Source organism: Plecotus auritus (assembly GCF_963455305.1).
Source record: "Plecotus auritus genome assembly, chromosome: 4".
In the NCBI taxonomy this organism is placed as follows: domain Eukaryota; kingdom Metazoa; phylum Chordata; class Mammalia; order Chiroptera; family Vespertilionidae; genus Plecotus; species Plecotus auritus.
Window position 1 is genome coordinate 148,530,870 of NC_137775.1, and position 27,860 is coordinate 148,558,729.

Genomic DNA, 27,860 nt, shown 5'->3' on the forward strand with positions numbered 1-27,860 from the left:
AGAAGAAAACATAGACAGCAAAATCTCAGACATCTCTAGCAGAATTTTCACCAATACATCTCCCAGGGTAAGAGAAACAAAGGAAAAATAAAAAATGGGACTACATTAAACGAAAAAGTTTCTGCGCAGCGAAAGAAACCAGCATCAATACTGAAAAGGGAAACCCACTGTATGGAAGAACATATGTGCCAATGATACATCTGATAAGAGGTTAATTTCAAAAATATATGAAGAACTCATACAACTCAACAAAAGGAAGACAAAAAAATCCAAATTAAAAAAAAGGGCAAAGGACCTGAATAGACACTTCTCTAAGAGGACATACGAATGGCCAATAGACATATGAAAACATGCTCAATGTCACAAACCATCAGAGAGATGCAAATAAAAACTGCAATGAGGTATTCCTCACACTTGCCAGAATGGCTACTATTCAACAAGTGTTGGCGAGAATGTGGATAAAAGGGAATGCTAGCACACTGCTGGTGGGAATGCAGACTGGTGCAGCCACTATGGAAAACAGTATGGAGTTTCCTCAAAAATTAAAAATGAAACTGCCATTTGACCCAGTGATTCCACTTCTGGGAATATATCCTAAGAATCCAAAAACACCAATCAAAAAGAATATATGCACTCCTATGTTCAGAACAGCGTTATTTACAACAGATAAGATCTGGAAACAGCCCAAGTGCCCATCAGTAGATGAATGAATAAAAAACACTGTGACAGCCCTAACCGGTTTGGCTCAGTGGATAGAGCGTTGGCCTGTGGACTCAAGTGTCCCAGGTTCATTCTGGTCAAGGGCACGTACCTTGGTTGCGGGCACATCCCCAGTAGGGGTGTGCAGGAGGCAGCTGATCGATGTTTCTCTCTCATCGATGTTTCTAACTCTCTATCCTTCTCCCTTCCTCTCTGTAAAAAATCAATAAAATATATTTTTAAAAAAACAAAACAAAAAACACTGTGACATTTATACAATGGAATACTATACAGTTATAAAAAAGAAGGAGCTCTTATGCTTTGTGACAGCATGGATGGACCTGGAGATTATTATGCTAAGCAAAATAAGCCAGTCAGAGGAAGACAAATATCACATGATCTCACTTATATGTGGAATCAAACAACAAAATAAACTGACAAACAAAATAGGTCAAGAGGCATGGATGCATAGAATAGACTGACAGATCTCATGGGGGAAGGATGGAGGGGAAGGACGGGAAGAGATTAACCAAAGAGCACATCCTCCTATATAATAAAATGCTAATATGCAAATTGTCCCCTCAGGAGTTCGACCCATCAGGAGTTGAACTGCTCACTATGACGTGCGCTGACCACCAAGGGGCAGTGCAGAATGAAGGAAGGCCCCGGCCAGCAGCTGGCAGCCGGCAGCCAGAGGAAGGAAAGCCCCGGCCGGCTCTGATCACCTAGGGACCCTACCCATGCACAAATTTCATGCACTGGGCCTCTAATATATATATATATATCCCATGAACAATAGTGTGGTGAAAGCGTGGGTGAGGCATGAACTAGGTAGAGGGGGGCAAGGGAGAGGGCAAGGGGGACATCTGTAATAATGTCAACAGTAGAAAAATATTAAAAATGCTGCCTCATAAAAAACAGAAAGCAAAAATACTGACTTCTGAAATCACAACAATAGTTAAGTATTTCCTTCCATATTGATTTCCACTGTTATTAAAGATTAACTTTGTGAAATAATTCACAAACCCAATTTTAAAAATATTATAGTTTATAGCAAAATTTTATTCTCCAAATTAATCAGGTGATAATCGTCTCATAATTTACATACAAAAATAATTTAGCCATATGTTTACAAAGTCACACTTTACTTACATAAAAGCCTTTCATTGGGTAAACTGTATGTTATGTATATTTACACTTCCATCAGTTTTCTTGGATACTTTCAAACCCATTTTTCACATTTCCTTCAGAACCTAGTCTAAAGAAAGCCTCCCAGAAAGCTACAAGGACAGGGGATGGAGGGGACGCACACAGCTTCAACCACCGGAATGCAGGACAGGAATACTGTAGGCTGATAAAGGCAAAGGGAAGGCAAAAAAGCGTATCTTTGCCTTGGGGAAAATAGAATAGACTTTTTCCTCCTGCCTCTCTAGCCTCTCTGGACAATGACATCACAGCAACTACAAGCTTCTGGTTTGAAATGTTGGGTCCCTTAGGTTTTTGTGTCTTTCTGAAGTGTTTAAGGCAGAGATTTTCAACACAGTGGCACTGCCACCTAGAAGTTGTATTCTGAATTTGTGGGGGTAATTTTTCATTGTCTCAGGAATACAGAAGACATCCTTGGCATTTGGAAGACAACATACAGGACAGACCTGTACAACAAAGAAATGTTCTGAATCCCACAACTGTTGTCCTTTTCTACTTTCAAATATCTCACTGGACATTCATGTTGGCCAAAAAGTTCGTTTATAACCATCTGAGCCTGGATCTGAACACTGTGTTATATAGACATGATTATTTTATACAGTTTTAATATACATCAAATTTTCCACAACACAACTACAACATAAATTAAAGGAATTTGAGGTGGGGGTGTTGTGTTTTGTTTTGTTTGGAATTTTTCAAAAAATCATGTCACTGCCGAATGCTACTTCATACTCTTAGTGATTTTCCACGTAAGTGGGAAAATGTAACCACAATATGTCTTCTTATGTACATATTGATGCACATACCTACCAAAATACATTTTACTTACTGCAAATTGCTTTCCTTTATTTCTCCTTTATATTTTTGCTAGAAATTATATCAATTTTTAAAATGTGGGTAGACAGGTTATAAGAATGATTTCCATTTCCCGATAGTAAATGGGACACAGGATCAGGCAGTGAAGAAGATGGTTGCACTAGGCAGGTGATATGCAGTAGACAATGTAAACAGGGGATTTTGACAATTAGCAAAAATCCAATCCCTCACATCCACATTCCTCAATATCCACTTGCAAGGATGAAACACACATTTCCTGCAAAACCTTTTGGCAAACTAATGGGAACCTTCACAATTTTTCTAGATTTTTTAGTCTAGCTACCTGGGGTAGCTTAGGCTCCATCCATTACTGGCCCTGTTACCTTCTGTGAAACCTTGGATGAATCAAGTCGCTTTGACTTAAATTCTCAACTTATAAAATATGAGAAGTTAAAATCTGCCTCCTTCATTCAAGGGGGATTTTTTAAAATATATATATATTTTATTGATATTTTACAGAGAGGAAGGGAGAGGGATAGAGAGCTAGAAACATCGATGAGAGAGAGAAACATCGATCAGCTGCCTCCTGCACATCTCCCACTGGGGATGTGCCCGCAACCAAGGTACATGCCCTTGACCGGAATCGAACCTGGGACCCTTCAGTCCGCAGGCCGACGCTCTATCCACTGAGCCAAACTGGTTTCAGCTCAAGGGGGATTTTATGAAGGAAAAATATAAACACCTTGGAAAATGTCTGTAAACGATTCAAATGTAAAAGATTGATGTTTATTTACCGTGAGCTAATGTTACCAATTTTAATATTACCACTTTAACATATACAAAGTAAACAGCAGTACAAATTCACAAAGGTTAACAGATGATGTTGTTTATTTAAATCATCACCCGAGTACATGTTTTTATTGACGTCAGAGAGAGTGAAAGGGAGAGAGAAACACTGACGTGAGAAACAATGGTGGTTGCCTCCTGTACATGCCCCAACCGGGGATCGAACCTGCAACCTGCGTATGTGCCCTGACTGGGAATTGAACCTGCCATGTTTTGGTGTATATGACAATGCTCCAACTAACTGAGCCACCTGGCCAGGGCAACAGATGGTTTTAAAATGGGATAAGTCAAATTAAGTTTTCTCAGACTCTTGATTTCCACCTTGAGTATTTCCTATCTATAAATATTCTACACATAAACCCCCAACACACACAACAACAACAACAAAACGGAAGACAAAAACCAATACTAGTAGAAAATGTATAATCTGCCTGGAGAAACATGAAATGTGACTTAAGAATATACTAAACTGCTAACAGTTTAAAGAGATACAGCTAAAATCTTAGTGAATCCTCGAGCAAAAATGCATAAATATTCGTATAGTTTTTACTTTCTCCCAAATGCCATTCCAGTGGAATACTGAGAGTTCTGTGTTTCTATGAATATCTTCCCTCTTGTCTAACCAGAAATCCCCTCAGCTCCCAAACCATATTCCACTAGACTAGTCTCAAGTCCTTTGCTCCCAGGAGACCCAGAAGTGTAACTGATTCAAATCTTCTTTAATCCCGAAGTATCCTTACAAGAAAAACCCTCCATGACTTGGGGTAAACTGAATGAACCTCTCTACTCCCAGAGCCTCCACACCTGTGACTCCTCTGGAGCCCGCAGGACCTGCTGATCTTCCCACCACTCTGTGCCCAAAGCCTGAGCAGTGTCTGGCGGAGCAGAGGCCCGAGTAAATACCTGTGCCACGAATCAACACACTCTGGGAAGCGAACAGAGCGAGCTCCTTGCCCCACTTATTTTATTTAATTTTTAAACTTTATTTTAAAATTTTGGTTACAGTTTAATTTTTGTGTTCTTAACAAGGCTATGTTTAATCTCTCAGGATTAAAAAAAATAAGATTCTATAAAATTCAATAACAAAGGAATATCAAGGGAAACGTGTAACAGCCCCATTCTCTGGAAGTATAATAGCTATTCCAGTTTAATACCTACCTTCAAAACAAAACTATATATTTTCTAAATTAAATAATGTATAACCACCCTCTGTTCAGTTTATTCTAATTTTCATACACAAAGCTGGAGGATGCCTCAGGGTGTCCCAACCCACCTCCATGCCCGCGTCCACACAGCCACCTGTCTCATTTTCTTCACACTGACCAGTGCTATCTAAAGGTATCCTATATAATAAAAGGCTAATATGCAAATTGACTGAACAGCAGAATGACCGGCTCACAGCCTCTCCCACCTCCATGGCAGCACTAAGGATGTCCGATGCTCCCTGTGGGAAGTGGGTCTAAGCTGTCAGTCAGACATCCCCCGACGGCTCCTGGACTGTGAGAGGGCACAGGCCGGGCTGAGGGATGCCCCCCCCCCCTTGAGTGCATGAATTTCATGCACCAGGCCTCTAGTCTAATATATTATCCTTATTTTCCTCCCACACTAGACTGCAAGCTCTATAAGGGCAGGGTCCTTCCTTGTCTGTCTGCTTCACTATTGTATCTCCAGGGCCTAGAACACCACTTGATATAAAATATTAGGTTTGACAAATGCTGAATGAATAGTGCTAATGAAAAATTAATATAACAGGAGAGAAACCAAGATGGCGGCATAGGTAAACACCTGAACTTGCTGCCTTGACAACCACTTCAAAACTACAACTAAAAGACAAAATGGACATCATCCAGAACCACAGGAAGGCTGGCTGAGTGGAAATTCTACAACTAGAAGGAAAGAGAAAAGCTCACTGAGACTCAGAGGAGGTGTGGAAGTGAAGTGCGGAGGTATGGAGGCACACATGCGCAGAAAGGGGCTGGCAACTGAGTATGCTATTGTCTTTTTCAATCAGGAGGGAGACAAAAGCTCCCAAATGCTCTGACCTCTAGTTCCGGGCGAGACCCTGGGGACCCAGACTCATACGGGGAGAAACTGGACTGTCTGGCATCGCGCCAGAACACAAGGGCAGCTTTCTCTCAGAGGTGCTTGCAGCGATTATTGTGGGACTGTGAAACCCAGGGGCCTCTTAGGGAAGGGCTGACAGTCAGCCATTGCTGTTTGCTCTGCCCTGTTGATTCCCTGAGACCCCGCCACACCCAATTTACAACCCCACCCAAGCTGTGCACAGAGGCTTTTGCATACGAACGGCCTGGCCTTTTGCAATCTAAAATTACCTAACAAACTACAGCTGGGTCAGAGAGCCCCAGAACTTCCAAAAGAAGGCCCAAGGCTCCACAGCAGCTTGCATTGCTTCACAGCTGGGCCTCATCTGGGCACCTCCAAACCCCAAACAAAGAAGAGGAATCTGCAGATCTTTCTGTAGCTCCTGCTGGGTGGCCTCAGGCAGAGGCTAAATTTACACCTCCTTGGAGATCCAAGAGCCAGTGTACCCAGTGGTCAGATTGGGACCATCCAGATTACAACTCCTCAGATCCATAAGGGACACACTCAAGGAGCAGACTCAGTGAGCACCAAAGCCCCACTGAAGCAAGTCTTGCCCCATAAGGGTGTCTCCAGCACAGAAGTTCTCCCATTGTAGACACAACTGATCCTCACAGCAAATTGGCCTGGAGGTCAATTCCTCCTTGTGATACCAACAACAATCAAGGCTTAACTACAACAAAACTGTGCACACAGCCCACAAAGGGGTGCACCAAGAGTGTCCATCTCAGGTAATTGGGGAGGCTGAGCCACTGGGCCCCATAGGACACCTAGCACACAGAGCCACTCTATCAACACAGGGAAGCAGCCAAAATGCAGAGACAAAGAAACAGGTCACAAATGACAGAAATGGAGGAAAGCAAACTACTGGATACAGAGTTCAAAACCACAGTTATAAGGTTACTCAAGTATCTTCTAGAAACCTCCAAGAAATTTAGTGAGATCCTCAAGGATATGAAAAAGGACCAACCAGAAATTAAGCATACACTGACTGAAATAAAGAATAATATACAGCAGACTAGAGGATCCCAAGAATCAAATCAAAGATTTGAAATACGAAGAAGCAAAAAACACCCAACTGGAAAAGCAAAAAGAAAAAAGAATCCAAAAATATGAGGATAGTGTAAGGAGCCTCTGGGACAACTTCAAGCGTACCAACATCTGAATTATGGGGGTGCCAGAAGAAGAGAGAGAGCAAGATATTGAAAACACATTTGAAGAAATAATGACAGAAAACTCCCCCTAGTGGAAGAAATAGATTTACAAGTCCAGGAAATGCAGAGAACCCCAAACAAAAGGAATCCAAAGGGGACCACACCAAGACACATCATAATTAAAATGCCAAGAGCAAAAGACAAAGAGAGAATATTAAAAGCAGCAAGAGAAAAACAGTTACCTACAAGGGAGTACCCATACGATTGTCAGCTGATTTCTCAACAGAAACTATGCAGGCCAGAAGGGAGTGGTAAGAAATATTCAAAGTGATGAATAGCAAGAACCTACAACCAAGATTACTCTACCCAGCAAAGCTATCATTCAGAATTGAAGGTCAGATAAAGAGCTTCACAGATAAGAAAAAGCTACAGAATAGCTTTAGTAGTTCATCACCGCCAAACCAGTATTATATGAAATGCTGAAGGGTATTCTTTAAGAAGAGGAAGAAGGAGGTAAAGATAAAAATTATGAACAACAAATACATATCTATCAACAAGTGAATCTAAAAATCAAGTGAATAAAAAATCTGATGAACAGAATAAACTGGTGAATATAATAGAATCAGGGGCATAGAAAGGGAGTGGACTGACAATTCTCAGGGGGAAGGGGATCTGGGGGGTGTGGGAAGAGACTGGACAAAAATCGTATACCTATGGATGAGGACAGTGGCGGGGGGGTGGGTAAGGGCAGAGGGTGGGTTGGGAACTGGGTGGAGGGGAGCTATGGGGGAAAAAAGAGGAACAACTGTAATAATCTGAACAATAAAGATTTATTAATAAAAAATAAAAAATAATGATTATATGGACAAATGCAAGTGATATTTATACAAGTACAAAATTAGTGAGAACTCATAAATTAAAACACAGTACTGACTGGAAACATAAATTGAAATTAAAAGCAGTAGGGCTTGACTAGCCTTTGACTTTTTGTACAAGTAGCAAAAAGCAATCCCATTTATGCCCCATAATTATGAAAATGTAACCCAGATGTTAGTGTCCAACAAAAATAATTAGAGCAGAAAGCAATGAAACTTTTCTATTAAAATATGGAAAAGGGGATTTCAAGGACATCGATGTTTCCATTTTTAAAAATTAAGGTAAAAAATTGACATACAATGAAATGCACAACTCAGTAAGTTTTGACAAACATACACCTATGCAACCAACACTCCAATCAAAATATAAAACATTTTCAACACTCTGGAAAGGTTCCATGAGCCCCCATACAGCCAATTCCCACTATGCCATAGGAAACCACTGTTAGGATTTCTACCACCATAGTTTAATTTTACCTGTCTTCGATTTTCATATAAATGTCAGATTCATTCTTGCTACTGAATCAATAATCTGTTCTTTTTTTATTATTACTAAATAGTATTCCATTGTATGGTAAACCACAATTTGCTTATCTATTCTCCTGTTGATGGACATTTGGGTTATTTCTAGTTTGGGTTATTTTGAATAAAACCTCTGTAAATACACACATACACACACACACACACACACACACACACACACACAAAGTCTTTTTGTGATCATATGCATTTCTCTTGAGTAAATGACTAGAGTGGGATTGCTAGGTCCCAGGTAGGTGAATGTTTAACTTTATAAAAACCCATAGTTTCCCCAAGTGTTTGTACCATTTTATATTCTCACTAGAGGCCTGGTGCACGAAATTTGTGCACAGAGGGGGGTTATCCCTCAGCCCAGCCTGCACCCTCTCCAATCTGAGACCCCTTGAGGGATGTCTGACTGCCCGTTTAGGCCCGATCCCACCAGGGGATCAGTTGGACATCCCTCTTACAATCCAGGACTGCTGGCTCCCAACCACTCGCCTGCCTGCCTGCCAGCCTGATCACCCCCTAACCACTCCCCTGCCAGCCTGATTGATCCCTAACTGCTCCCCTGCTGGCCCAATTGCCCCTAACTGCCCTCCCCTGCTGGCCTGGTTACCCCTAACTGTCCTCCTCTGCAGGCCTGGTCGCCCCCCACTGCCCTTTCCTGCTGGCCTGGTCACCCTTAACTTCCCTCCCCTGCCAGCCCGATAGCTCCAAACTGCCCTCCCCTGCAGGCCTGGTTGCCCCTAACTGTCTTCCCCTGCAGGCCCGGTCACCCCAACAGCTCTCCCCTGCCAGCCCGGTCACCCCCAACTTCCCTCCCTTGCCAGCCTGGTCGCCCCTAACTGCCCTCCCCTGCCGGCCCGATTGCCCCTAACTGCCCTCCCCTGCCGGCCTGGTCGCCCCCAACTGCCCTCTCCTTCAGGCCTAGTCCCCCCACAACTGCCCTCCCCTGCAGGCCTGGTCCTCCTCAACAGCCCTCCCCTGCTGGCCAAGTCACCCCTAACTGTCCTCCCTTGCCAGCCTGGTCACCCCTAACTGCCTTCCCCTGCCGGCCTCGTCACCCCTAACTGTCCTAACTTGCCAGCCTGGTCACCCCTAACTGCCTTCCCCTGCCAGCCTGGTCACCCCCAACTGTCCTCCCCTGCAGGCCTGGTCACCCCAACAGCCCTCCACGCTGGCCTGGTCACCCCTAACTGCCCTCCCTTGCCAGCCTGGTCACCCCTAACTGCCCTCCCCTGCAGGCCTGGTCACCCCCAACTGCCCTCTCCTGCAGGCCTGGTCACCCCAACAGCCCTCCCTGCTGGCCCGGTCACCCCTAACTGCCCTCCCCTGCCAGCCTGGTCACCCCCAACTGTCCTCCCCTGCAGGCCTGGTCACCCCAACAGCCCTCCCTGCTGGCCCGGTCACCCCTAACTGCCCTCCCCTGCAGGCCTGATCACCCCCAACTGCCCTCCCTTGCAGGCCTGGTCCCTCCCAACTGCCCTGCCCTCCTGGCCTGATCTCCCACAACTGCCCTCCCCTGCTGGCCATCTTGTGTCCACATGGGGGCGGCCATCTTTGACCACATGGGGGCAGCCATCTTGTGTGTTGGAGTGATGGTCAATTTGCACATTAGGCTTTTATTATATAGGATAGGCAACATAAGGTATAACTTATTTCAGCCATTCTAGTGTGTCTTTAATCCCATCTCATTGTGGTTTTAATTTTCATCTCCTTTGTAACTAAAAATACTGAGCACCATCCCATGTGCTTATGGGCCATTCTTATGACTTCTTTATTGAACTGTTAAGTCTTTTGCTCAGTTTGATTAGGGGCTTTTTATTATTGAGTTTTACCAATTTTTTTTATATATTCTGGGACAAAAGTAGGTTCATATGGAAAACAATACAATAATTAATAAGTAATAATACAAGCATAAACTCTGTGTTTCATGTACTCACAACTATAAACCTACTTTTGCCCCATCCTGTCTGTAATAGAAAAAAATCCCAGTTATTAAAAACACACACATACCACACACAAAAATAAACTATCGATGGACTAAAACCTTGAGTCTGAAACTCAAGACTTTAATATTTATTAAAAAATGAAGATATTTAAAAAAATTGGGGATAGATGGATTCCTTAAGGCAGAAGAAGCATAAGTGCAAAGAAAAGGACAAATGTTAGACTACTTCAAAATTAAGAAATTCTGCTCCAAGTCACCAAACAAAATAAAAGTTTAAGCCTGTGAGAAAAAAATTTTAAGTGCATATTACAACAAAAGATTAGGAATCAGAACATTTAAAAAGAAAGAAATCTTGGCTACAAATAACACAGCAATAAACATAGGGGTGCATACATTCTTTCAAATTAGTGTTTCAGGTTTCTTCAGATATATTCCCAGAGTAGAATCACTGGGTCATAAAACAGTTCCATTTTTAATTTTTTGAGGAAACTCCATGTTGTTTTCCACAGTGGCTGCACCAATCTGCATTCCCACTATCAATGAACTAGTGCTTCCTTTTCGCCACATCCTCACCAACACTTGTTTGTTGATTTATTGATGATAGCCATTCTGACAGATTGAGGTGATGCCTCATTGTGGTTTTAATTTGCATTTCTCATGATTAGGGACATTGAGCATCATTTCATATGTCTACTGGCCACCTGTATGTCCTCTTTGGAGGAGTGTCCATTCAGATACTTAGCCAATTTCTTTTTTTTTAAATATATTTTATTGATTTTTTACAGAGAGGAAGGGAGAGGGATAGAGAGTTAGAAACATCAATAAGAGAGAAACATCGATCAGCTGCCTCCTGCACACCTCCCACTGGGGATGTGCCCACGACCAAGGTACATGCCCTTGACCGGAATCGAAGCTGGGACCCTTCAGTCCACAAGCCGATGCTCTATTCACTGAGCCAAACCGGTTAGGGCCTTTGCCAATTTCTTAATTAGGTTGTTTGGGTTTTCTGGTGTTGAGTTTTATAAGTTCCTTGTAAATTTTGGATATTAAGCCCTTGTCAGATGTATTGGCAAATATGTTCTCCTATTCAGTGGGTTGTCTTTTAATTTTGTTGATGGTTTCCTTTGTTAAATAACTTATGTATCACCTCTACTTAGCTACCATTGTGTGTGTGTGTGTGTGTGTGTGTGTGTGTGTTTGAGAGAGAGAGAGAGAGAGAGAGAGAGAGAGAGAGAGAGAGAGAGAGAGAGAGAAGATTTAATTTAAGATCTATCCTCTTAGGAAATTTCAAGTATATAATACAGTATTGGTAACTTTCATCTCCAAGGTATACATTAGAACTCCAGAACTCATTCATCTGCATTAGCTGAAACTTGTACCCTTTTTTTTAAAAAAAAAAAAAAAAAAAGGATTTTTTTCTTGATTTTTCTGGAGAGAGGAAGGGAGAGGGAGAGAGAAACACCTATGTGATAGTGAAACATCTATCAGCGGCCTCCTGCACGCCCCTTACCAGGGATCGAGCCTGTAACCCAGGCATGTGCCCTGACTGGGATTCAAACCAGGAACCTTTCGGTGCACTGGACAACACCCAAACAACTGGGCCCTACTGGCCAGGGTACACTTTGTACCCTTTTAATGATAAATGTGTTGCTAAAATATTTTTTACAAAATACCTTTTTACAAATGAATGTTAAAATTCAAATACTGAAATACTTTGGATTATTTTAAAGGAAATTATATTAAGGAATTATTATGAATCAAAAGTCCTATTATTATTTAGTTGTTAAACTGCTGTTAATGACAGTCAAATAAGAAAGCAAAGCCTTGGCCAGGTAGCTCTCAGTTGGCGAGAGCATAATTCCAATATGCCAAGATTACAGGTTTGATCCCCCACCACCTCTCTCTTTAAAATCAATAAATAAAAAATAAAAACAAAGACCTGTGAATAACTCCATAAAAACAGTGATTCAAAAGGACTGTCTTTTTTTCCTTCTAAAACTCTATTAAGCTAGCGATTTGTAGTGGAGCAAGTACAGAATAATGGGTTTTTGGAATAAAACTACATTCTAATGTAAAACCTAAGTATAAATTTGTCCTACCCTGAGCTTACTTTCATAAATATTATGACATGAGGAAATGGTAACAAGCAGTCAATTTAATGCAACTAATTTTTTCCAATTAATTTCTATTTCAGACACATATTAATGTTTTTTCTATAAACATCTGCCTCATTTAAATAAAGTGACGATTTTCAATATTCCTACCTACTATTTCCCAAGGTGCTTTAAGATGATTTGTTAAAACTTAAATAAAATCATAAACTTGGAGATTTTGCACACACAAGTTTATTCTATCAGTTAAACACTGATTCTTAAGATAGGGGGTGTTGTACAAATGAAGCAAAACTTTACCCCATTGCTTTAAAAAAAAAAGTCAGAGGAGGGCTTGAGATTTAAAGGAGCATGGTTGTTGTTTTTTAAGTTACTATTCCACAACTGCCTTGAAAGCAACCTCTTGTTTCTTATATTTCCAACCAAACTTCATTTTAAAAAACTGTCATGTTCTCAATGATATTTAAAACTTAATCTTCCTTTTCTTTTCCTTTTCCTCCCTTCCTTCCTCTCTTCTTTCCTTATGAAACTCATAACAATGAGCATTTGCCAATGTTAACTCATTCAATTCTTATGGCAACCTTCTGAGGTAGGCACTATCATTATTCCCATTTCATAGATGAGGAAATTGAGGCACAAATGGTAAAGTAACTTGCTCAAGATTCCACATGTTATAAACGGCAGAGCCAGAATTCAAACCCAGAGTCCACGCCAAAGTGAAGACAATTTTTTTTTTAAGTTTCCACTGTTTCTAATTTTTGTCATCACTTTTTTTTTTCTTTAGATAGGGAGGAAGTGTGTGTGTATGAGAGAGAGAGAGAGAGAGAGAGAAAGTGAGAGAGTGAGAGAGAGAGAGAGAGAGAGAGAGAGAGAGAGAGAGAGAGAGAAACAGTGATCAGCTGCTTCCCACACACGCCCAGGCAACCTAGGTATGTGCCTGACTGGGAACCCTCGTCCTTCTGGTGGGCTGTCATTACTCTAAAATTTCAGCAACTAAAAGCAATATGTTTGCCTGTTTTCCTTAAACAATAGGTTTAAGAAGTATGAGGCAGAGGGAAGAGGCTTTAACTGATTATGTTTATCAAATTAGTGGACTGTGGCGGGGGTGGAGGGGCGGGAAAGATATGTGTGTACAAGAAAGAATTACAACTAAGGCAGAAGATAACACATTCAGTTTAAGACAAAATTATCCTTAGGCGCCTGAAGAACATAGGAGAGGTGGTTGGTAAGCAGGCAGATGTGTTAATCTGAATTTTAAAGAAAGGGGCGGTCTGTGCTGGAGTGAGAGGAAAACTGGAGGGCTCCAAAGAGCCAGTGAGCCTTGAAGGGTGGGCAGGATTCACACAATAAAGGGAGGAAGGCAGCCAGCACTCAAGGCGGTAGAAGCAGGTTCATGGCAACATACAAGTTTTGGATTTGGCATGAGGCTCGTATAAGCAGAAGCAGTAACATGGGAAATTCAGGTAGGTCACAAGAAGGTGAACTCCTTACCAGCAAGACAAGCCTATGTACCCATGTTCTTTGCATTTTGCTAATGAGGATACATAATCAAAACAATTTTGATTGAGTTTTTAAAGTATACGAAGTGCTAATTTGAATGGAATAGACAGAAAAGTTGTAAATGGGACAGATCAATGCTGGACTAGACTGCACATTTCTAGAAGGAAACATAGGTAGCTTAATTTTTGATATGTGGTTCTTTTCAACCATGTTACTGCAATAGCAATTACTGAAAATGAAGTATATGCACCATGGTTAAGGTAAGGACATAGGCTCTGAACTCAGACTGTCCGGTTCAAATCCTGACTCAACCACTTACTTTGGGGAGGCCTAAAGATGTATAAGCAGCTCTTTTCAATGTCTGGTAGTTAAGCAGCCAAAATGTTAACAATTATTAAATTTAAAAATATCATTTCACAAACTTTAGCTTTCTATAGTAACTGAAATGAAACAGCTGAGTCATATTTTAATTTAGATAATCTTTTGGAATGATGCTTTTTGGGCCTGAAATAATTTAAACAAATGGAAGTTTTTCCCTTCTTTTTAATCCAAAAAATCCCCTCAATATCACCGCCATGAACTATTTTGTCTTGGAACAGTTAATGTAAACTAAACAAATGTCAGTCCCTAGCCAAACGGATACAGGAATAACTGTATACAGTATATCTTCTTGGCTCTACTTTTATGTGGAACATGTGTTTATATTTTGACCTTTTGTCTTTTTAAAAAATCACAGAAACATTTTTAAACAGCAGCAACTGGAATGAATTTTATTTTAGTTTCCAAACATATTAAGCTACACATGGCAGAGGCTATTACTGAAACATTTATAAATGTTACACCAACTGTGTTTATATATCTGATTTTTTAAAGATTGTTTTGTTTTCATATAAGCCATGACCTACAAATTTTAGATCAAATTCTTTCCACAAAATAATTACATAATGGAAAAGTTTAAGTCATTTTGAATTTCTGAAACACAAAACTAGCCCCCCATAAAATAAAGATAATGATTAGCATCATACTGAGATTTTCCTATAGGGTTGTAGGACCATCCCAACCATACCTTAATGGCATGGATTGAGTGGAAGGACAATAAGAACAGGGCCAAGAACACGATGACAATAATTCATCCAACTCAGAAAAATCTCTGCACTCTTTTTCTTTTCAATTGTCTCTTCTTAAGCAATACAAAAACAAAGCCTAATATGAGATTTCACTGCAATTAAAAAATCAATGAGAGAAAAAAGTTAATTCCAAAGGCAAAAGTACAAATGTACTTTTTAGCCTTTAAAAAAGCAGTAATTTTTAACCTTTTTCATCTCATGACACACATAAAACTAACTACTAAAATTCTATGACACACCAAAAGAATATATTTTTGGCCGACCTGGGAAAAAAAAAGGGTATAAATTTTGATTCTTTCACACTGGATGGCTATTGTGTTGGGTGTTGTTATTTTTTTTTTGACAATTTAAGGAAAAAGAGGTCAGTGCCCCTGACGAAATAGTCAGGTCTTGCATGTTTTAAAAATTCTTACGGTACACCGGTTGAAAATCGCTGGCCTAGCCTTTTAAACCTTATTTATCACCTTGATGGAAGGCAGAAATAATTTGAAACATATAAGTTAATATACATAGCACTCAAAGTGTAAGTGACAGTTCTATGTAGAAGAAATCCAAAACCAAGTAAATTTGAATGAGAAACTTCTCTGGCTCCCAGCTGCTCTACCTGTTAAATAAAATAGATTACATATACTATCTATGAGACAGTCTCTAACAAAAGGACTGATTCTTAAGTCTAGAGATGGAAAGCTTAAGAGAATAATAATTTTTTTCTTAAAAAAAAAAAAAAGAGGAGTTGACTCTCAAAAATTTCTGCAGTGAGTCGATGAGTGAATCAGCATGGCATCCTATCTGCCAACTTTCACATACTCCTTCTTCAGGTCTCAGCCCCTTTCTGGGATCATGTGACTCTAGACACTAAAAAAGTAAACCCTGCAGTCAGTTATACTCAATGTCCTTAACTGAACTCTTCACTCTCAAATAGTGTATCAATCCCACCTTCCACCACAGGCCTTCTCTATTGCTACTTACCCTTATTAAATTATTTAATGGGCTACAAATAAACTCCTCATTGACCAATTCCAAGATCTCTTGCTAGTATTTACAGTTTAAAAGAAAGACATTTGTTTTTTGACACAATTTTGAACAAAACCTTGAAAGTTGGAAATTTACTGAGATCTATGAAATGAGATTTGCAATAATAAATAATCATTAAATATTTACTACAGTCCCACCCAGACATAGTCCATTACTTTATGTGCAACCTCAAATGGAAAGCTTATAACTATCACATTAAGTAATGGCTACACAGTTTGATTCTTAAGTAGACACACGCCAGCACCCAATGCTTCAATTTTTGTTTAGGTGTTTTAATTCTATGCCCTGTCTTCAGACAAAGTATAATTCACTCAAAGAACCCTTCACAAGTCCTGATTTTACTCCTCTCTCTTCCTCCCTCTTTCTCTTCTGGTTCATCCTCCATCCCTCCCTCTCCTTGCCTTTCTCCCTTTACCTCACTCCTCCCTTTTCCTAAAGCCTAAAATAAAAGATGGATAAGAGTTTGAGAAAGGGCAGTTTTAAGTCCTTTGATTTTCTATTATCAATACTAAAGCAATTCACTTAATACTAATAGCAAAATTAATAATGTTCTTGCCCTGGCCAGTGTGGCTCAGTTGGTTGGAGTGTCATTCCTACACCAAAAGGTGGCGGGTTCGATTCCTGGTCAGGGCACATACCCAGGTTGCGAGTTTGATCCCGGTCAGCTCGTGTAGGAGGCAGCTGGAGGCAGCTGATCAATGTTTTTCTCTCACACTGATGTTTTTTTTTCTCCTCTCTCTTCCTCTCTCTCTCTCTCTCTCTCTCTCTCTCTCTTTCCCTCCCCCCCCATTCTCTCCCTAAAATCAATTGAAAATGGTCTTAACTATCTACTCTGAAAATAACAATTACCATCTATAGCTAAAAATATTTTTAAAATCTCTAATATTATTGTTTTATGCTCATAAGTAAAATAATGGCTTCAATATTTTAGCCATTTGTCATGAATGATGTAATCTATTTCAGAAGGATTTAAAACTGCCACATAAATTTCTAACAGCCAAAGACAATTAAGTCTCATTCATACAAAATCCTAGGCTCTTAGTTACAAATTATGAGTTGCAAGGATGTGGGGTTTTTATCTGTGCAACATAACTGCACATTAAATCCTAAGTACAACTGCACATAAACTCATTTCCTACTTCATCTTTCTAAAAAGTGCAAATGCCAGATTAATTTCCACCAAATTGCTATTCTGCAAGAAAAGCTTACACTTCTGTAAGATTTCATGTTAATGAGGTAATTTGTTTAACATGCAACCAATGTTTGCTGTGTGCACTGAAATGTTTGCTATGAGCCTTACAAATATTAATCTATTTATCCTTGTAACAACTTTATGAGGGAGGTACTATTAGTATGATAACATGTCAACATGCCTAGCATAGCACTTCATACATAAAAGAAAATAAATGTTGCCTGAATTGAAAGTTAATCCAAAAAAGCTGACTTTCATGAACATTTTTTCAAACCAGTTAAATGTATTTGAGAGGTTGATGATATAAGATATTTTAACTTTCAGTTAGTTGCTTAAAGTAACTACAACTACTAAAATTTCTTTAGTCATATGTTGGCAGCTACATGTAGCAGGAGTCAAGAGCTGATGATTGGTTGCTTTGTCTTTTAATAATCTCTAGTCACCATAGAGAGATCAAGTTCTTATATAAGGGCACACAGAAGTGAACCTAATAAACCAGCCAAAGCAACAATTATTTAGAGCTATGATTGCTCTCTACAATTTCCTGCTACCAGTTAGGCCATGAACTCAACAAAATAACATGCTTCTTACTCCTAGTATGAGCATGGTTAAGAATATTTCCACAGCAGATTCTTGGGAAGTCAATCTGTCTACTGTCCTTACTGCTTTGCCATCAGCTCATTTTAAGAAGACCACATAAACCATTTCAACAGATGAATTTGGCTTTTAGTCTTCAGGTTACAATGAAACTTTAGTTCTTCTAAGTCTGTATTTAACAGGTATTTGCTCATAATCATCTAAGAAAACTTTTTCGGACACATGACCATTCTTCTCAACTCTCCTTCAACTATGTCTTCTCATAATAAATGTTTTCTTAGTCTCCCTCCTCCACAACCACCACCACCACAAGCTCCAACTTTCCAATATTTTGCATGATTCTGAGGATCCCTTAAACCAGTGGTCGGCAAACTCATTAGTCAACAGAGCCAAATATCAACAGTACGATTGAAATTTCTTTTGAGAGCCAAATTTTTTAAACTTAAACTTCTTCTAACGCCACTTCTTCAAAATAGACTCGCCCAGGCCGTGGTATTTTGTGGAAGAGCCACACTCAAGGGGCCAAAGAGCTGCATGTGGCTTGTGAGCCGCAGTTTGCCGACCACGGCCTTAAACTGTAAAAAATAAAAAATAAGTAAGATTCTCCAACAAATGTTTTACATAGGTCAGAGTCATAGGTTTTACATGGTAAAATTCTATTTATATACTTTGCTTCTTAGGTATGGTTCTATATTTTTTTGCTTGTGTATCCACTTGGAATTCTAGCTCTTTTTCTTCCATGATATAGAAAATTACTTCCATATTTTATATTTGTTTAGTTTTCTTCCAGGTTGATTGCTTTTCATATACCCATATATTATTCATTATGTTCTGGCCACTTGTCAATTCATCAAAGTATTTTCAAACTTTATTTAATTTTTATAAATTCAGCAATTTCACTGAAGAAATTATTGAGCAACACACTATCTTACGATGATGCCTATATAAAACCACTACAGGTATTCTCTTCTTTTCAAAAGTTCATGTTAACGCCACTTTGCTTTTACAAGACACCTGCAATTCGTTCATACCTGTTTTCACTAACTGAAAAAAATACAAAGAGGATTTTCGTTTTTATGAAAAAAAGGCGAAAAGCAAAAACAGTTCAGCCAGCCATTATAGAGGTAGTGCACACTCTGAGTAGCAAGAGTGGCACTGCTTTCATGATATGTTAGTGTTATTTTACGTTTTATGTGCTATCTGGCATGATTTGGTAGGTTATCTTTTGGGTCAACACATTTTCCGTATAAATCAATGGTACAGTTAACCCTTGAACACCACAGGTTTAAATTGCGTGAGTCTACTTCTATGCAGATTTTCCCCCATAAATACTGTAAAAGTATTTTCTCTTCCTTATGATTTCCTTATTAAATTTCTTTTCTATAGCTTATTTTATTGTAAGGATACAGTATGTAACACACATAAAATACAAAATATGTGTGTTATAAACTGTTTATGTTACCAGTAAGGCTCCCATTCAACAGAAGGCTATCAGCAGTTAAGTTTTGGGGAGGTACTCAAAAATTATACATGGATTTCCGAATGCATGGGAGGTTGGCACCCCTAACCGCCCCCTTCCTGTTGTTCCAGGCTCAACTGTAATTGCTTCTTCACTTTTTCAAAAGATTTCATAGGAACACTCTACTTTCAGATGGGGGGAACCTGTAATTACCACAGATTCCTCTACAAATTGATGCTAATCCAACTCTTTGGCCTGTAAGCTCTAAGCCCTTCTAATAAATTCTAAGTCTGGGGGCTCTACCCTTTCAGAAGTGACACGTCAAGCTCTATTCACTTTCTACACTGGGACAGAGGGAGGCAGAGTCTCCATTATAGCTTTTTTAGGACTTCAACAGTTCCCTAAAAGGGGGATCTCCATATGCCATTATTCTAACACCTAAAATTGTCCTTTTAAACAGAATTGATAGCAAAAGGAAAATAGAAATTAGAAGTGATAAAATTAGAACAAAATTGGAGAGGTATGGGAAAGCGATCAGCAGAAAAGTAAAGACGACCTTCACCCCTCTATTTGACCTGGTGCCATTAATGTCCATGCTACCAGACCCCGCTGGCTTGTTTGATTCAACCTCCACACTGAGAGGTCATTGTCATATGCCTGATCCCCTATGGGAGTCAATGGGTACCAGTTTCACGGTCAAGAACTTGCCTATTTGCCCATTCTCTTATAAATACCAGTACTTGTCCTAAAGCGATTCATGAGAATGGAGATGGACCAATCAATGCAATTCTATCACCATTAGTGGAAAAATAACCAGGAAAACCTGACCTGTGAGTTAACCTATAGTATAAATTTAATTTAGGAATAACTCCCTGATAGGCTTGGATCAGAGAGATGTAAGAAACCAGGCTCTGCTACTTACTAGCCCTCTGTGTGTGACCATGGATGAGTTAATTTTTCGGAGCTTTAAAGATAAACCACATTAAGGTAGAGCTTGACATTAAAAAAAAAAAAAAAAGCTCAGATGATGCCAGCCCCACCCCCTTCCAGAGATAAAAGCTGGGAGTTAAAAGTACAGGGATGGAGCCAAGTCTACCTGTGTTCCCATCCTAGTTTTGCAGCGTACTAGCTGTGAAATACTGGGCAAGTGACAGTCTTATTTTTCTCCTAAGGCTGGGAGAATGAGTTGCAGCATTTAGCTAGTGCCTAGTATACACTGAATGTCAATAAATGGCAGCTATTTTTAAACTGTTAATATGAGAAAGATATTATCATCATCACTATTTGCTGATCAATGTTTCTCAAAGTGTGGTCAGGGAACTATGAATATCAGAAAGATCAGGCATGTCTGTGGGGGGCAGGGGGATCCCATGTCCAGCCCAAGGAAGCTCTCTAAGAATGGTACCTGGTAATATTCTCTTCTGAATCAAACTTCCTTGAGATGCATACTAAAATTTAAGAATTCCTGATCCAGCTGGTCTTGTGTGTGTGTCATAGTAAATTAAGACTTATCTTCTAGCACTTATTCTTTGCCATGCTAGTAGAATTACCCAGTGTTTTTTGTTTTGTTTTGTTTTTTTTAAATATATTTTATTGATACTTTACAGAGAGGAAGGGAGAGGGATAGAGAGCTAGAAACATCGATGAGAGAGAAACATCGATCAGCTGCCTCCTGCACACCTCCCACTGGGGATGTGCCCGCAACCAAGGTACATGCCCTTGACCGGAATCGAACCCGGGACCCTTCAGTCCGCAGGCTGACGCTCTATCCACTGAGCCAAACCGGTTTCGGCTACCCAGTGTTTTTTTAAATATATTTTGGCACTGTTTTGGACCTAGACATGAAATTGACAGGCTCACTCTGCTTTGTTTTCCAATGGCACTACTTTGACTTTTCCCCCTCTCTGACCAGAAGTTGGCACACTATGGCCTTGGTCTGTGACCAATTTTGTATAACCCCAACCTCCAGAGGGAATATGTGTTCAAAGGGGTTTTTTTTGTTTTGTTTTGTTTTTTAAAAAAGAAATATGCCTGGCCTGTGTGTTCTAAGTGGTTAGAACATCAAGGGTTCAATTCCTGGTCAAGGGCATGTACCTGGGTTGCGGGTTCACTCCCCACCTCCTGGGCACATGTGAGCCAAATGAAGTGTCTCTTTCTCCCCTCCCCTCTCCCTTTCACTCTCTGAAAAGCAATGGAAAAAATATTCTCAGGTGAGGATTAACAGAAATAACATGAAAAAAAGAAGAATGTGACAGAGACCAAATGTTGCTCACAAAGTCTAAAGTATTTACTGCTTGAACCTTTACAAAAAAGTCTGCCAGTCCCTTAAGTAACCTGTAATTATTGTTTTTTTTTAAATCATTACCTAAGGATATGTGTGTGTGTTTTTTTTAATAATTGATTATAGAGAGAGAGGAAGGGGAGGGGGAGAGTGAGAAAGAGAAACATCCATCGGTTGCCTCCTGTACACACCCTGGCTGGGGATCAAACCCACAACCTAGGTATGTGCCCTGACCAGGAATCGAGCCCACAACCCTTTTGGTGCATGGGATGATACTCTAATCATCGAAGCCACCTGGCCAGGGCACTGTGATTGTTTATAAACTCCAGGTCTCAAAACAATTTACCTAAAAAAAGAGAGAACTGAGCATAATAGAAAATATTAGATATTTTCTACTGCACCTAGTGGAGGGAAGTACCATTGCTGAAGTTTCTGATGGTGGTGTGTGTGTGTGTGTGTGTGTGTGTGTGTGTGTGTGTGTGTGTGTGTTGGATAATGATTAAATTGTATTTGATTGCAGTCAAAGGTTTTAAGTCCTCAGTTTAGGTCTGGGGTTAAAAAGAGCAACTGGTTAACAAGTATGTATTAAAACTCACACTGAGTAATTTTTACAATAAAGGTTCCTTGGAGAATACAAAACCATATAAAATGATCCCTGCTGTTTAGAAGTTAATAGCTAATTTCTTCATTCCAAAATAGAAATGAAATCTGCTCTGTGTATAACACACATTACTGTAAGGAAAAAATGAAATCATCAATGCCAAGTACTTCAAAAGCATTATACAAACAAAATATTTTAGTTACACTAACAACATATTGTATTTACCATATATAGATTCTTTAACAAGTGCCTTGGTTCCTAATTTCCTCCATCCTTGGAAACTAGTCCCTTTTTCCTTTGTGTGTGTGCATGCATATGTACGTACACATGTGTGCATGTGTATGTTGGAAGCATAAAAAAAGGTATGAGATGCCTCTGCCCTTTGTGTCACCCACTAATGGCTTCTCCTTCGAATCTGTTTATAATATGTATTCTTTTATCCTTTTCTTGTTCCTGGTAAATAAAGCATTTGATTAAATTCTTGTGCAAAAAGAACAATTAAGACTGATCAAAAAATTTTTTAAGTAACAATCTTTCCCTTTATCTTCACAAAGCACCAATTTCCAGGGATTTTGTGACTGTTTTGAACAAGCTCAAGATATATATTGCTTCGATGATTAGAGTATCATCCCATGCACCAAAATATATTTCAACAATTTTGCAAAGAAAAGAAACACCTTCTTAGGTACATACACAAGAAAATTACACTTGAAAATGTTTTCATTACATGAAATGTGCTGCAGGCACAAACCACAAGCAGTGTAAATAAATACAAGCTGGTGCGATGCTGAATGCACGTTTGCCTTACACCACAAAGAGAAGAAACCCTTGCACAGTGCACACCATGTTGTTTCGGCTTGGGATGCCATGAAGACGGGATTTAGGCATTTGTGTAAATACAGGCAGGAGATTGTAAATGTGTGTGTGTGTCTGTGTGTTAGGAAAAGAGGGTTGTAAGCAGAAGGGGTGGGACTTGTCAGGAGCAGCTATTTGAGAAAATTCCTTTTTCTTTCCCATTCATTCTTTCTAGATTCAATGTCTGGCACAGTCCTTACAATTACTCATTGGCTTTTCATTCTGAAGACAACTAACAAGCTCCCAAAAACTTCCTACCGTGTTTTCACACACTTTTTCTAAGGCACCGAATCATTCAATAGTTGTTTTATACAAAAAACAAACTATTAGCCTGTTTCCTCATTCCAAAGACCCTGTGTGTCACAGGCTAAAAAGGGATCCTTTGTAGTGTGTCCAATATTAACACAACGCTTCGGTATTGGCAAATTGGAAAATAATAGATTACTTTGTTTCCAACAATGTCAAAGCTATTACCATACATTTTGTACTCCAATTTCATGCTCCTTTCAGAGAATTTGCTCTCCTAATAATAAAGCCAATTCAATTGAACACCCCTCGCCTTTCGCTTTGGACACTCCATTAATGAATATAAGGGCTGAAAGAGGACGCTAAGTGGACCCGTTTCCTTTATGCATAATGGTACCCGTCCTCCAACCACAGTGAAAGTTGACTTGCAGATGCCCACCCCAAACCGGCCGTCCTCGGTCTCTCAGCCCAGGATCAGAGGAGACAGACCCGCAGAGAATTCGTAGCTTTCAGCTCCCACCTCCAGAGGAGGGGACGGAGGGGAAGGCATGACAAGAGAGCAGAGTAGAAAGGTGGGCGAATGGGAAAGACAGAAATGGATGCTGAGGGGGTGGGCGAGATGGGAAGGAAGGTAGAGAATGCAGGCAGAGGTGGGTGATGAAAGCTGCGGAATTGGAGCACAGGGGAGAAAGGCGGTAGGGAGAGGGGGCGCGCAAGGGGTCGTGGTCCTCACCGTTGAACGCCACTGTATCCGCGGCGGCCTCATCCTCCTCCTCCTGCTCCCCATTCTCGGAGTCGGTGTGCATGGGCTCCTCGGCGAAGTTGACGCCCTTGCTGGGGGTGCCGCCCCCGGCGGCGGCGCCCGCGTCCACCCAGGCTTTGCCCTCATGGCCCGAGCGCGCGGAGCCTTTGCGCTCGTTCTCCTGCTGCAGGCGCGTGAAGTGCTGCAGCGCGAACTCCAGCAGGTCCGGGGGCTGGTGCCTCAGCACCTCCACCGTGAAACCTTGCAGCAGCTCCGTCAGTCCCGCCGGGATCTCGATGCTCATCCTGCCTTACGGGCGGCGGGCGCCTGCGCGCCGCCCTCGCCCCCTCCCCGGACAGGCCTCCGGCCCTGCGGCCGCTGAGCGAGCGCGGACGGTGCTGGAGGCGCTACCGGCTGCAGGCGCGGCGCAGTGGGCCCGGCGGCCCGGCTGGCCCGGCGCGCGTCTCCTCGGTGCAGCGGCGGCAGCTGAGCGAGCGCGGCCCGAGGAGGGCTGGCAGCATCTCCGGCTCCTCCCGTTCCCGCCGCGGCCGCTCCTCTCCCCCGCCCCGGCCGCCCCGCCCCCGTCCCTCCTCGGCTCGCAGCCGGGAGCTCCCGAAAGCGCCCACGTGACCCCTGGAAACCATGGTAACCCCGCCGGCGGGCGCCGCGCGTCCCTCAGTCGGGTGGCTTCGGGGCTGTGGACGCTGATGGCAGGCGCGGGCGGGTTTGCTGGAAACCCTGCTCTGGCGCGCGGCCGAGGCGTGGGTCCTCCACTCTGCGCTACCCGGGGTGTGCCCGTCCCTCCCACTCCAACCAGCGGCGCCTCGCGTACACCTATCCGCGCGCCCCGGAGCGGGCGGGCCGCGGGGCCAAATTCCCACACGTAACTCACCACGGGCACCCACGCAAAGCTGGTGCTACGCGGTTTGCCCGGAAACTTCAGTCTCCACCTCGGTGGCGGCGTTTTGTTTTCTTCCGAGAATCTAGTTGCATTGATAAGTGTTGGTAATGCCTTTTGTTTAAAGTACATAGAGTGGTACTGGTTCTCGGGTGGACAAAGAAATATTTCCCCCCACCCCCATCTTTGTTACACCTCTTTTTCCCCACCACATTTTATCCAGTCTTTCTCCATCCATTTTGTCTATTATGTTTTGCTTTCATGATACTATTCCATTTTCCACCCTATTCATTTACTACTATTTATTGAAACAAATGCACCATTTATTGTGAGGCACTTATCAAAGTTAGTTCATACCCTTCAAATAGGATAGTACAGAAACTAGAATAAAATGTCATAGTTAGGACAGATGGTCCTAAAGCAAGGAAAACTTTGCTTGATTAGACTCTTATTGTTCATTTTAAGACTTTCCCTTAGGCCTTGACTGATTTTGAATGATATCTCCTAAAATAAGAATGCTTCAATATAAGGAGAATAGAGTTAGAGATGTGTGTTTTCAAAGTAGAAATCTTGATTTTGAAATGAGGCTAGTTCTGCAAATGTTTACAATTTTGAATTATACAATTGTCTTTTACCAGTTAAATGCTATTTAAAAACACATAGTTCATTTTCCACAATGACCATCATATTATTGTAAACTAGAGGCCCAGTGCACGAAATTCCTGCATGGGTAGGGTCCCTAGACCTGGCTGGCAATCAGGGCCGATCTGTAGGGCGACCAATGGGGTGATCGGGGGGCCCCTGCTGGCATCCGCCTTGGCTGGCCTGGGGCCTGCGGGCTGGGGGCAGCTCTTGCGTTGAGCGTCAGCCCTCTGGTGGTCAGTGCGCATCATAGTGACCGGTTGTTCCACTGGTCGTTCCACCGTTTGGTCGATTTGCATATTAGGCTTTTATTTATTAGGATAAAGTATTTCAAGGGCAAGCTCACTTAGTTATTCTGAGTTATCTTTCTACCCACAAAAAAGAGTAAATACACGACTCAGGAAATTCAGAGACTAAAAATTGAGATGTAACAAAATAGTCACTTTTATAAAAATATATCTTGATACTAACCTTTTTTAGTAATCCAACGTGAATTCACTCCATAAGTGAATGTTTTCTCTATTTTCATTTCTTTTCAACCTCCTAAGTTTTTAAATATGGCAATGTACTTCTACTTGTGAGTGTTAAGCATTTTAAGAGGCAAGCTTTTATTAAATACCATGATCTCACTTGCATGGCCTACAATATTAATCAAACTCTAAGCATATAAGCATTGTTATCTCTATAGATGTAGTAATTTAAGACAAATTTGCATCATCTTTGTTTATTCATGATGTTTTTATTAAGGTTAGCATTGTTTGCACATGGCAGAAAACGCAAAATACAGTGGCTTAAACAAGATAGAAGCTTACTCTATAATGTAAAATGTGAGCAGTTCAGGAATGTTATGGTTCCATGATCATCAGGCACCCAGGCTCTTTCCAGCCCCCTACTCTGTAATTCTCAGTTTGTGGTCCACAATTACTGCTCCATTTTCATTCATCTCATCCACATTTCAGCCAAGAGGAAACTGGAAAAGAGAAGGGAACTTGCCCTCAATCCCACACACACCCCATAGAACTTAGTCACAGTGTGCACATCTGTGGTGCGACAAATTGCATTTTCCAAAAATGGCTGCAAAAATATCTATCTCCTGTGCCATGTGCCCTTCTACAGTGTGACTGCCACTCCCCTATCAATAGTTGAAGTCTTATTTCCCCTCCTCTGAATCGGGATGGGCGTGTGACTACTTTGACAGAAGTTCTCCCAGTGTGACAGAAACAGCCAGTCCGGTCATTCCCTGGCTGAAATCCTGACCCACAGAATCTGTGAGCATAATAAAAAGGTTGTTTTAAGCCTCCAAGTTTCGGGGTAATTTGTTACACAGCAATATTAACTGAAATACCTGGCTGTAAGGAAAGCTTAAGAATGTAATCTTCATTATGGGTAGTCGTGTGCCAAGTAAACATTTGGAGATTAAGGGGAATGGATTCTGGGAACAATAATCAATGTTTGTCACAATGCTTAACACCCTTTCCCTCAGAAATGGTAGGAAAAAAAGCACTCCTTTTCCAAACATTTACAATAGCCATATTTCAAAGTAGCATCCTACCTGGTGTTTCAAAATGCATTTAGTCTTTTTTTGTGGATTTACTGCCAAGGTCATGTGGCTGTCATTTCTTTAGGGATATAGAAGGGAGTCAAGCATGAAGTGCATAATTGGTTAGATGACCTATGTAGTCTCTCCCATACTGTTACATTGTACAGTTGTATAACATTAAAAGAAGACATGTTGGATTTAAAATATCTTTGCAAACAGCTCTCTTATAACAATATTTATTTGCATCAATTCTTAAATCAGTAACCATGACCTGGAAAAGTAAAGCTTGATCATGATATTCCTATTATGTTAATATTGTTAACAGAACAAACGTTCACGTTTAAAATCATATTCTGGCTTTTATTCACTATCACATAAACATTTTGGTAATGTATGATTTCCTTTGCTTTCATTTTCAGAATATTTCCTTTTGAACCTTAGAATACAGTGACAGTGGCTTATGGGGACTATTTATCTTTGAATTCTTTAAAAGAACATCACTGATATTGATTCTTTGGTTGTTGATTTGTACTAGTTTCTCAGAGAATCAGAAGCAATTGCAAAAGAACTCCAAGCGTTCAGCATTGGAATAAAATAAGAGTGCTACCAAATTTGTTTTTACACCTGGGAAATTAAAAAAAAAATATTGAACACAGACATAAATTTGTTTATATGCAGCTGCCAAAACAGGATAATAGTATGGGCAAGTCAATAGTTTGGGCAGGTTTCACAGTGGATGACAATAACTATGACCAATCAATCACACAGCATTTCTTATCTATATTTAAGATATATCATGATCAAGTGTCTTTGTTGGAAGAAATATATACCCACTCAAGGGAAAAAGATAGGCAAATTGAAAGGA

General features: G+C 40.8%; 1 protein-coding gene across 1 annotated transcript in view; it reads right to left on the reverse strand.

Moving 5' to 3' along the window:
- PRKAR2B (protein kinase cAMP-dependent type II regulatory subunit beta) overlaps positions 1–24,483 on the reverse strand; it is a 78,909-nt gene extending 54,426 nt beyond the window's left edge. The window contains exon 1 of the mRNA XM_080666985.1: positions 23,907–24,483. Coding sequence (XP_080523111.1) covers positions 23,907–24,219 — 313 coding nt within the window. The 5' untranslated portion in view covers positions 24,220–24,483. The remainder of the gene's footprint in view (positions 1–23,906) is intronic.
- Positions 24,484–27,860: the final 3,377 nt, after the last annotated feature.